Source organism: Lissotriton vulgaris, chromosome 1_2, assembly GCF_964263255.1.
Source record: "Lissotriton vulgaris chromosome 1_2, aLisVul1.2, whole genome shotgun sequence".
Classification (NCBI taxonomy): Eukaryota; Metazoa; Chordata; class Amphibia; order Caudata; family Salamandridae; genus Lissotriton; species Lissotriton vulgaris.
In genome coordinates, this window is record NC_141686.1 from 141,322,358 (window position 1) to 141,334,441 (window position 12,084).

Sequence of the window (12,084 nt, forward strand, 5' to 3'; positions counted from 1 at the left end):
TCAATGTTGTAGTTATAGTGTTGAGTGCCGCGATACATCTTTCTGTCTAGTGTTTTTTAAAGTGCCAACTGCTTAAATTCTCCCTAGAGAGGGAGTGGTGAGACAAGTATGATTACCAGTTGGACGTCTTGCACTTCTGGAATGACTTGTCCCTCAATTTAATCCAACACTCCACAGAAGACGGCAACCTGGAACACAACCATGACTTGGGAGCAGGTTTGCTGTTTGAAGCACAGCCTCCCTTGAGTTATGTTCCTCTGCTAGGCCCATGAAGAGAAGCTGCTCATTTTCTTAGATTGCCCTCTTTTTCACAATAATATTTCTGCTGTCAACCTTTGCACACATTTGCATGCACGACAATGTTGGATTCGTTTTTCTGAAACTACATGGTTTACAAATCTAGTTTCTCACAACATTATCACAATGCCTTGAACATCATGTACAAGCCCTCTTTACGCACTAGGTACAAATGTACCTAGGTACAAATGTCGTTCTATCTTTACCACGGGATGCCAGAGCAATCTATACATCCATAACATTGCTAATCTACACGTACATTGCAAGGCTGCTTTCTATTATAAGTAGGAATATGCTACTTACCAGTATGCATCTGTTCTTGGCATGAAGGGCTGCTGACATTCATATCTGTGCATAGATCGCTGCCTAGTGTTGGGTCCGGATGATTGCACATTGTTGTCCTGGAAGAGTCTTCGAAGTATCACGAGATAGGTGTCTCCTCCCGTGGACTACAGTGCGCATGGGCATCCTCTCCATCCCCAGATTGTTTTTCGCCATTGTGGCAGAGATGGAGTGTAATACTGAAAGTGATGACCATGCCTGAAAATGATTCTGAGAGCTACAGCTGCGACAGGCACTGGGGAGGAGGGCGGGCAATATGAATGTCAGCAGCCCTTCATGCCAAGAACAGATGCATACTGGTAAGTAGCATATTCCGTTCGAGGCATGAGGGCTGCTGAATTCATATCTGTGCATAGAATAAATAGCAGTTACCTCCTTACCGGCGGGTGCCCGTGCCAGCTGCAGCAGTCTGAAAGAGAGTTCTGAGAACAGCCTGTCCTACAGCAGCTTGCTGTTTGGAGTGTACATCTACGCAGTAGTGTTTGGTAAATGTATGTATGGTGGTCCATGTGGCTGCTCTACATATATCCTCTAGAGGAATGTTACCCAGGAAAGCAATGGAAGCCCCTAACTTGCGTGTGGAATGCGCTCTAGGGGGAACTGTTAACGTGCGCTTAGCCTTTTGATAACAGATCTGGATACATTTAACAATCCACCTGGCTATACCTGACTTGGAGATGGGGTTGCCTTTATGTTGTGGAGAGAAGGCAACGAACAGTTGTTTAGTCTTTCGAAAGTCTTTTGTCCTGCTGATGTAATACAGGAGAGCCCTTTTGACATCTAAGGTGTGCAGTGCTCTGTCTGCCACTGAGTCAGGGTTAGGAAAGAAAACTGGCAGTTCTATGTTTTGGTTAAGGTGGAACTGCGAAACCACCTTTGGCATGAATTTAGGGTTGGTGCGAAGCACCACCCTATTTGCATGAATTTGCAGGTAGGGTTCCTGAATTGTGAGGGCTTGCAGCTCACTGACCCTCCGCAGGGATGTAATAGCTATTAGGAAGGCCACCTTCCAGGTAAGGAACTGAATTTCACAGGAATGGAGTGGCTCAAAGGGTGGCCCCATGAGTCTGGTGAGAACGATATTTAGGTTCCAGACTGGTGAAGGGGGGTGTCTGGGAGGGATTACTCTCTTATGTCCTTCCAAAAAGGCTTTAATGGCAGGCACCCTGAAAACGGAAAGGTGCTGCCTGTTTTGAAGGTAACCTGCTATGGCCGCCAAATGGATCCTGATTGAACTGTATGCCAGGTTGCATTGGTACAGATGCAACAAGTAACATATGATGTTTTGCGTAGATGCGTCCAACGGATTAATGTTATGGTTGGAGCAGTAAATAACAAACCGCTTCCATTTGGCTGCATAGCAGGCCCTGGTAGGCGGTCGTCTTGCCTCCTTGATGATGTTCATGCACTCAGGAGGCAAGTTCAGGTATCCAAACTCTATGACCTCAGGAGCCAAATCGCAAGGTTCAACTGTTGGGGATCTGGGTGCTGAATGTCGCCATGGCTCTGAGTGAGGAGGCTGGGAGTGAGGCGCAGCCGCTGTTGAGGCACCACTGAAAGTTCCAGGAACGTGGTGTACCAAGCTTGCTGTGCCCACGTTGGAGCAACCAGGATTGGTGTCATGGAGTGCTGTCGCAGTTTGCGCGCCACCAGAGGTATGAGGGGGGCTGGCGGAAAAGCGTACGCAAATCTGCCTGACCAGTTAATCCATATTGCATTGCCCTGAGACTGCGGGTGTGGGAACCTGGCGGCGAAGTTTGGGCATTTTGCGTTCTCGCTTGTGGCGAAGAGGTCGATGTCTGGATGACCCCACCGTTGGAAGTATGGATGGAGTACTGACGGGTGGATCTCCCACTCGTGCATCTGATGACTGCCTGCTGAGCAGGTCCGCCATTTGGTTGTCGACACCCGGAAGATGCTCCGCCATGAGGAAGACGTTCCTCTGAATGGCCCACTTCCACATGCTCTGGGCTAGGTGAGACAGCTGCGGGGAGTGCGTGCCTCCCTGCTTCTGGTTGTAATGCATGGCGGTCATGTTGTCTGTCCGGACTAACACGACCTTGTTGCACAGGTGCAACTTGAATGCCTTCAGTGCCATGAAGATCGCCATCAGCTCCAACACATTGATATGCATCTTCTGCTGTTGTGTTGTCCATAGTCCCTGCACCGTGTAGTGGAGGACATGCGCTCCCCAACCCTGGAGAGATGCGTCCGTCGTTAGCACTATTTGTGGGACAGGCTCTTGGAACGGTCGTCCCCTGCAAAGGTTTTGTGGATTCCACCAATGCAGAGAGTTGTAAGCACGACCGGTCACCAACACTAGGTCTTTTAGATGGCCATGAGCCTGGTTCCACTGTCGGGCTAAGCATTCTTGAAGGGGACGCATGTGCAGCCTCACGTGCGGGACTATGAATATGCAGGATGTCATCATACCGATCAGTTGCATGAACACCTGCGCTGGGAGGGATCGCTGAGGTTGGAACCTCCGAATGAGCAGCTGCATGCTGTTGACCCTGGCCGGGTTCGGCTGCGCTGTGGCCGACTGGGTGTTTAGTGTCGCCCCTAGGCACTGTTGCACATGGGTTGGCTGCAGGTGAGACTTTACGTAGTTGAGTGAGAACCCCAGACTGTGAAGGAGGTGAATGGTCCGCGACATATCGCGGCCGCACTGCTTGGCTGATTTGGCCTGAACGAGCCAGTCGTCCAGGTAGGGATACACGTGAACACCTTGCCTGCGAAGGTGCGCTGCCACAGTCGCTAAGCACTTGGTGAAGACCCTGGGAGCAGTAGTGACCCCGAACGGCAGAATCTTGAACTGGTAATGCTGATTGTTGATCGTGAACCTGAGATAATTTTTGTGACTTGGGTGAATGGGAATGTGGAAATATGCATCCTTGAGGTCCAGGGTGGCTAGGAAGTCGCCCTGACAGAGCAGCGCAGGACCTGTTGTAAGGTTAGCATGTGAAAGTGCTCCGAAAGGATGTATTGGTTGAGGGGTCCGAGGTCTAGAATGGGCCGCAGGGACCCGTCCTTTTTTGGAATCAAGAAGTACAGAGAGTACACCCCTGTACCCCGCTCTTCGACAGGCACGAGTTCTATGGCTCCTTTTTGCAGCATGGAGAGTACTTCTTGCTGCAATAAGTGCGTGTGCTCTGCGGACATAGGACGGTTTCTTGGGGGTACGTGGGGGGGGGTGGAGGTCAGTTCTAGACAATAGCTGTACCGGATAAGTTGTCTCACCCACCTGTCTGTTGTAATGTCTTCCCAGATTAGCAGGAACTGCTGGAGTCTCCCCCCGACAGGTGTTAGATGGTCGGGGGCAGTGACAAGAAGTCACTGTTTGTTGGGAGCGGAGGACCTGACGTTGTTATTGCCGCGGACTCTCCCTTTGGCCCTGTTACCACGGTATCCACCCCTGGTGTTTTTTGTGTAGGTAGATTGCGTGTTGCCCTTGGCGTACTGGGAATGCTGTAGAGCCTGTCCTCTTGTTGCTCCCCTGTTACCGGAGCGACGAAAGGAACTGCACCGAAACTGCTGGGACTGCAGAGCCCCCATGGATTTCGCCGTCTCAGTGTCTTTTTTAATTTTCTCAGTGTTGTGTCAACTTCCGGTCCAAACAGGAAGTCCGGGTTAACCGGCTGATTGAGAAGAGTAGTTTGGATTTCGGATTTAAACCCTGAGATGCGCAGCCATGCATGGCGTCGCAGCATTACGCTAGTATTTATTGCCCTTGCTGCTGTGTCTGCTGCGTCCAGTGCGCATTTGATTGACGCATTGGAGATCAGTTTCCCCTCTTGTATAACCATTTCTGCAGCTTCTCTGTACATATCAGGCATGTGCTGCAGTAGCTGTTCTAGGGTGTCGTAGTGCGCCCTGTCGTATCTAGCCAACAGGGCCTGTGTATTGGCTATTCTCCAAATGTTAGCGGCTTGCGCTGCCACACGCTTTCCAAACGCTTCAAAGATCTTTGACTCTTTGTCCGGAGGGGGAGCGTCACCAGTGGATTGAGAGTTAGCCCTTTTGCGCGCATTAGCCACCACGAGGGAGTCCAAGGGGAGCTGGCCTTTGATATAGGTGGGGTCCACTGGGGCAGGCCTGTATTTCTTGTCGATGCGGGGGTTGATAACCCTGGCTTTGGTTGGCTCCTTAAAAATGTCTGTTGCATGCTTGAGGACCCCTTTAAGCATGAGTAGAGTCTTAGTGGAGCGTTCAGATATGGAGAAGGTGTCAAATAAGAAATCTTCATCCACTGGCTCGGCATGCATGTCGACGTCATGGTTAAAGGGCTGCCCGCTCTATCAATGTATTAAATGCCGCGGTGTCCTCAGTTGGAGATGGTTTTACATTGTACGACAGAGTCCGGAGTGGTATGGGGGTCATCAGGGTCATCGCCTTGATCTCCTGCCCCTGACCATTGATGCGAGACATCCTGATCAGTGTCTGTGTTGTAAGAGTAGGCCATTTGGCCATAGTCCACATACAAGTCCTCCTCACTCTGTGCTGGAGAATGAGCTATTTGTTGCGAATAGTCCTGAAGTAGTTCAAAAATAACCGGAAAGGTAGAAGAGACCATCTTCTTTTTGAGGGGAATCCTGTAACCTTCCAAAGGATGTTCAGGCGCGATCTTCCGCTTGTGGACGGTAAGCCTGCCCGACTCAATAAACTGTTTTGCCCGGTTGTCGTAAGAAGGCTCGTGATAGACGACCTGTTCGTGTGTGGACTTGGAGGACACCTTCACCATCTTGGAAGCCACGGCGCTGTCACAGCGTTCGAGATGCTTTGGGCGGGCCGTGGGCGGAAGCCCAAACTTTATTGGCGCTGAGCCCGCAGGTTTCGAACTTGAGCGGCTGTTTCGGGTGTCTTCGACGCCTGTGTAGGCCGCTCGCTTGACTGCGTCGAATCGAGCTCCCGGTGCGGTGCGCCTCCATCCTTGGGCGTCGACGACACTTTCGGGGCGTCCTTGGTCGTGGGTTCAACCCGTTTTCCAAGCCCAGCCTTGAGTCCGGAGAGGTGTGGCTCGAGACTTTTACTCAACGAAGGCTTTTGCCCTTCTCGCCATGTTTGTTAGTCGACGTCGGCGCCGAGCCCTTCGAGGCGACGTGCTTGCTGGTCGAGGCCTGCTTCGATGTCCCAGTCTTGGAGCCGACGGGCATCTTCGACGCCGAAGGATCGTCGACAGCCTTAGTGGAAGCGTGCGTCGACGTCGAACCGACCACCAATCTTGAGTAGTTTCGGTTTCGATTTCGGCTCCGTCCGTTTCGGTTTCGATTTTGCAGAAGCGACCGATGGCTCCTTTGAAAGGGTTTTAGCCTGGCTTTGGCGCGGGGCTGTAGACCGTGAGGAAGGATCTTGGCTAAGGCCTTTCGGCGATGCCTCGACCGGAGCCGGAGGGCGCGGAATGTTAATGATAGGCCCCGTAACTGCGGACGGACTCGGTTCTCCACCGGAGTCGTCATCAACGGCCAAGGGCCTCATCGTCGTCCCCTACCTCGACGACGTCTTGGTCGTGGACGTATTCCTCGGCTTGCTCGTCCACCTCGAAATTGGAGTCCTGCTCCGACGCCGGTTCCGACATTTCTACGGGAACGTCCTCGTCTTACTCTTCCTCATCTTGGAAGAGTTCCTCGTCTCCAGCATCGAAGATGTTCGCAGGTGCTGGTGCCGACTGTTGGGCCGACTGCCTCGCCGCGCGTCGAAGTTTAATAGTTTTCTTTGAGTGGAACCTCGAGCGGGCGAAACATTTTGACTCGTCGTGGTCGGGGGACAAACATGTATTGCACACTGGGTGCACATCTAAGTTCGAATATTTTGAATTACAAACGGGGCACCGCTTAAACGGGGTCCGTTCCATCGTCGATTTAGTCTGGGCCTGTGTTGTCGACAGAAATTACTTCTTTCGACGTCGATTGAAGAACTCGAAAGGGACAGGCACCGAACGATACAATATCGACGCTGTGAAGGCCTTTTGGCCTTAGGAATAGAAAGAGTACAAGTTTTTGAACTGGAGTCGAGATTAGACATCCAAACCCAATGGCGGAAAAAAACAATCTGGGGATGGAGAGGATGCCCATGCGCACTGTAGTCCACGGGAGGAGCCACCTATCTTGTGATACTTCGAAGACTCTTCCAGGACAACAATGTGCAATCATCCGGACCCAACACTAGGCGGCGATCTATGCACAGATATGAATTCAGCAGCCCTCATGCCTCGAACATGAGCATTCGGATAGATTAGAAGGAGAAACTTCAGCTGACACCGTTCTTGACTAAGAGGGGCTCTTACATTCTCTCCCGCCAGGTAATGGGGTTGGATCGTCCCTTGGGGGAGGGGGATTCCTGGCTTAACACACACACTAGGTACACTTAAAGTAGGGTTCCGCATAGTAGCAGTGTGCTAGATTAGTGCCTTGTTTATATGCCTACATATATACACTGTTTTAGCACAATGGTAGAACTGTATTTACTATTTTTGCTCGTGGCACTCGTGATCACTTATCTGCTTCTGGCTACTGAATATCGCAGAACATGTATTCTTTACAAGAATAAGAATAACATTGGTTCAATATATATATGAGCTCTAGTAAGCACGAGTGACTGAGTGAACGGTTCTGATCTGTTTCCACGATCCCGGAGGGGTGAGGTTTGCCATGATTATTGGTTGACATAAACCATTCACTCCCTGGTAAGGTTAGGGGAACTTAAGGAGGCACTGTGAGCTAGCTGGTCTCTAGGCCGACATATCCTTCGGGGAGCGCGGAGTCAGCCTAGGCACTTCACCAATAGTTTATGTCATTGTTAGAAATGGGATCCTTGGCTGGCCAGGGCTTGAGCCAAAGTCAGTCAGAGAACACCACTCCTAAGTCAGGGCAAGGGAGTTACACGCCAAGATAACCCCTGCTCACCCTCTAGGTAACGTGGCGCGAGCAGCAAGGCTAAACTTGGAGGCGATATGAGTTAAGTATTTGCGCACGCACCCCAGCAACAACACCCAAGGCCCACCACAAAGGAAACTCCACACAAGGTTATTTATAAAAATAGCCTTTGTATTATACCAAAACACATTGGATAAAACACACACTTTACAATGTGCCAACAGGCACGGGCAGAATTTACAGGGGATATGTACAAGACAGGGCCACATGGACCACTGTCAGGAATGAGCACTTTTAGAACTTGAAATACTGTTAGAAATAGCACTTAGAACATAGAGTATAAATCACTGTAGCACAAAATAGAACATAAAGCACACAACCAGTAATCACTGGTAACAGGTTAAATACCACCTACGCAATCCTAACCACCTTAGGAACAGGTCACACAGGGAACCAGGACCTCACTAGCACCACCTGTACTAGCAAGAACAACCACCTAAGTATCACAATACCTGTAGGGGTATAAGCACATAACACATGATGCATAACATACATTCAGAGGTGTAGGAGAAAACACATGACTCCTAAACACATTCAGAGGTGCAGATAACACATGATGCATAAAATACATTCAGCGGTCTAAGAGCAAGGCACATGATGCATAAAAACATTCGGGGGTGTAAAACAAGGCACATGATGCATAAAAACACATTCAGAGGTGCAGAAAAAGAACAATTGCACCACTCTCACACAAGTCACCACCTGTGACTGTCCATAGGCCTACTGGCCTTGTGGGGGCTAGGACACCCTGTGTCCCAGTGTCAGGCAGGCTGCGCAGGCAGCCATGAACACAAGCCTAAACGTGGCAGTTGCCCACAAAGTGCTGGGAAACTGGTGCAAGCAAGGATGGGCCAACGTGGGAGCCTCGCAGGCTCAAGAACACTGATTGCCACCCAGAGCCTCGCTGGACTCTAAACACAAAGGTGTGGCTGTCACTGAGCCTCTCGGGGCTCTGCAAGAACTGACTGCCCCACACAAGCCTCTCAGGCTCTAAGATAACTGTGGGACCCTGGAGCCTCTCAGGGCACGGTGATCACAGGTGCGGCCCGTGGGAGTCCCTCCTGGACTCTACAAAGAAGAATGCCCCCGCCGGTGGAGTCCTTCCCTGGGACTCGGAAAGGAAATGCCCCCTGAGCCTCCCCCTGACCGTGCACACTCACCGGGCTCTCAGGCGGAGGCTCCTCGGTGCAGGCGGCGTCCTCCTCCTCCCCCCGTCCTGCTCCTGGGGGCCGGGTGCTGGCAATGGCGGCGGGCGGGGCTCTCTTCCTCAGGGGAGCCCCGCGGAGGAACCAACACGCTCCCTTTCCCTCTCCAGGCGAGTGCACCGGCACAGGGTAGGCTCCTGCTTGCTCCGGTGCTTGAACCGGCCGCGAGTCTTCGGTGGGAGGCGGGGTAGGCCCTCCTACTTCCGGTTGTCCTGCCCCGGCCTGCCTGACTTCCTGGTCGCGGGCCGGCGGCGATAGGGCTAATCTCGCTGGGTGGGCACCGGCTTCCAACAAAGCACACTGAGCGCTATTAGCAAAATAACGCGCACAGAGCGCTAGGGGTGAAGGGAAAGCGCTCTTCAGCGCTGGGGAGCACACACAGAGGTGCGAGGGAAACTAAAGCGCTCTCAGCGCTAGAGGAAATACAGCAAAGCGCTAGTAAGCTCTGGGGGACCAAATGAAGCGCTTCCAAGCGCTAGAGCCCAGGTAAGGGTCCACAAGTACAGCAAAGTTCTTAAAGTGTGAAGGGGGGGGAAAGGCTGGGCCCAAAGCCAGCTCACTGGGTCTCCAGGCAGGGAGACAACCCAAGTGTCGGTCCTCTGGCCCAGCAGCAGCAGCAGCCCCCTCCGGATCCTGGAAGAGAACAATTTCTAAGGGGACACAGCCCCTTCTTATACTAGTAAATCCTTGGTTTGTAGTGCAGGGTGGGGGGGAAACCAGTCGCAGCTGGTTTTGGAGCACCCTTGATGTGCTCAGCCCTCACTCTATTCACTGGCAGGGCTAGGGTCATTAGACGCACCACAGGGGGCGGAGCCAGCATTGTGTGGGGAAAACCCAGTCTCATTCAGGACACAGGTGCACTCCTCCCCAGCCATCAGCATGCTAATCTCCCACTCACCACCGGGAAGACCCATCCAGCCTTCCTGGAGCCAGGCTCACCAGCCAGCTCCAGCCAATCACACTCCAGGCATATTTTACACTAATATGCCAACTCCTAGAAGTGGCATTTCTACACAAGACACAATCATGCCACATACATCATTGTGAAGCATTTAATCACACGAGTTCGCACATACTAAATTAGAGAATGCACACCTCACGCATCAGGAACTACCAGGGACACAGACATTCCCCATGCATTCCTATGGGAGGGCAGGCCAACCTTACTCCACGCACTCAGTGCGCACGCACTTTCCACTGGGACACAGTGAAAGTGCGCAGAACCCAAAATTCACCATCACCAGGTCACCATTAAAAGCAAAATGTCTAGGGGTGAACCTGTCATAAGGGCCAAGCCCAACAGGCAAACAACAAACACTCGCTTTTTTAATTGGGCGACATATAGCTTCACCTCCCGCTCCCGATAGCTTGCGGGTGCATCCGGGATCAGGTATTGAATGACTGAGTCTTTTCAGGCCCTATACACAAAAGACCAATTCATGTAGATCTGTGCCCAGCATGTGCTTACAGCAGGCTCAGCAAGTCTTAAAGCCTTTGTTTTTAGGAGGGAGTATTTTCATAGCTTAATGTATTTATGTTGAAAAAGTGTTTTGAACATCGGTGAAAAATGTAAAAAGTTCTGGATGGAGCACCTTATTTGCTTTGACGGCCAAAGAAAATAATGAACATACGTAACAGCACAGGGTGTTACACAGCTCTGCACAGTTACTAAAAGAGGTAGATCGCGGTTGCTGCAAAATCTTGAAACGCCACTTTCCAGCACATGGGAGCTATCATTTTGAAAAGTTCCAGATCCAGTCTGGTGCAAGTAAATACAGTATCCTAAATAAAACCAGAAGTATAAGAAGCCATCCACAATGGGCACAATACTGTTATTGCGAGATTCACAGATGATACAGGGTCATCATTTTTGATCATAGAAGTGATGGCATAGCAGCTTGGCCTAGTTGTTGCTGAACTGTCCCGGGGAGCTAGCCAGGGTACCTGTGCAGTTTTTAGGCAGTCTCAGTCGATCAAGAGGGTTTCCGTGCAGGTTACTCCTATCAGCTTTGGCCGCCATTTGGTGGATCATGTACACTCAAGCTCCTAACACAGACACAAAAGTTCTCCATTCTTTAAACCGGTCCTGTAGCAAGGTAGCTGAACAAGCTTTCTAGATTGCGCCCCAGACTGACGAGGGAGCAGCCACATTCAGCTGTTTTAGCCGTGGATGAAGTATTGAGAAAAAAAAATTACATTGATAGCTGTACCAAGTCAAAGAAGAAGTTGCCAAAAACTCAAATAGGAATCCTGTAATTTAACAGTATGCAGCCTTTTGTCTGCTGACCTTATTTAATACTGGAAGACGGGCCCTCACATAAATAATTTTTACAATTTGAACCTCAAAACAATACAGGAACAAGTATATACTGTACCAATACACAAATTATGAAATCTGTTATTTAATTCACAAACACTACAGGATGAAAAAAAAAAATGTATTTTTATGGGAGGTTGAGTCTTTTCAGAGATGAAGAATCAAACCTGATCCACTGATTAGCTGAGAGAAAACAAGCACACATGTGAATGGGCTGAAGTTTCAAATTGGATGTTATTGTTTGTAAAATAACTAAGCACAATGTGTCAAACAGGAAATCCTGGTGACAATCACTGTCACAATGTTTACCATCAAGAAAACTGTCGAAGTAAATGTAATGATTAAAATGAACTACTATACCTGATCCCTTGTAAAATCTCCCACAAGCTTGATTTGGATATTAACATTGCAAGAAATACAGCAGAGAATCTTGGAGCTCTCAAAAGCCAAATCTGGATTACTGCTCCCATGATAAAGATATCTTAAGCGAGGAAATGAAAGAAAAAAAATCAATACTATGAGGCTCTGTACATGGGACACAACCTTTTAAACATTTTCACAACTTACCTAACAGCTGAAATACAAGCATGTGTAATTTTACTTAATAAAATTGTACTAGCAATTGCACTTTTAGTGAAAATCCTTAACTTATGGGGTGAAAAATTCCTGAACAAGAAATTCAACTTTCTAGAGAAGTGCCAAATTTTTGCAATGGTTGTTAAACACAGTGTCCCAAGAACCTCGTCTGTATGTGTTTATCCTGCCACAGAGAAACTACTTTTGGAAGAATTTTCCTCATTGCAGACAGCTGCCATGTCCTGGGTGATAATCATTCAGCTGGAGCCCAGGATTATCCCTCTCCATCACATCATTCAACTCATCGCAGCCCCTGATGACATTCAACACATCCTGAACAGAGGAGAAACAGCAGCACTCATCCAGCTCAACCGCTTTGTGGCCTTCGACATGGGCTCCAATAACACCTTCATCG

At 49.9% G+C, this 12,084-nt stretch overlaps 1 protein-coding gene across 1 annotated transcript in view; it reads right to left on the bottom strand.

Moving 5' to 3' along the window:
- The window catches only part of NUP205 (nucleoporin 205), a 967,082-nt gene that overhangs the window by 420,955 nt on the left and 534,043 nt on the right, over positions 1–12,084 (bottom strand). The window contains exon 19 of the mRNA XM_086952983.1: positions 11,454–11,574. Coding sequence (XP_086809109.1) covers positions 11,454–11,574 — 121 coding nt within the window. The remainder of the gene's footprint in view (positions 1–11,453; positions 11,575–12,084) is intronic.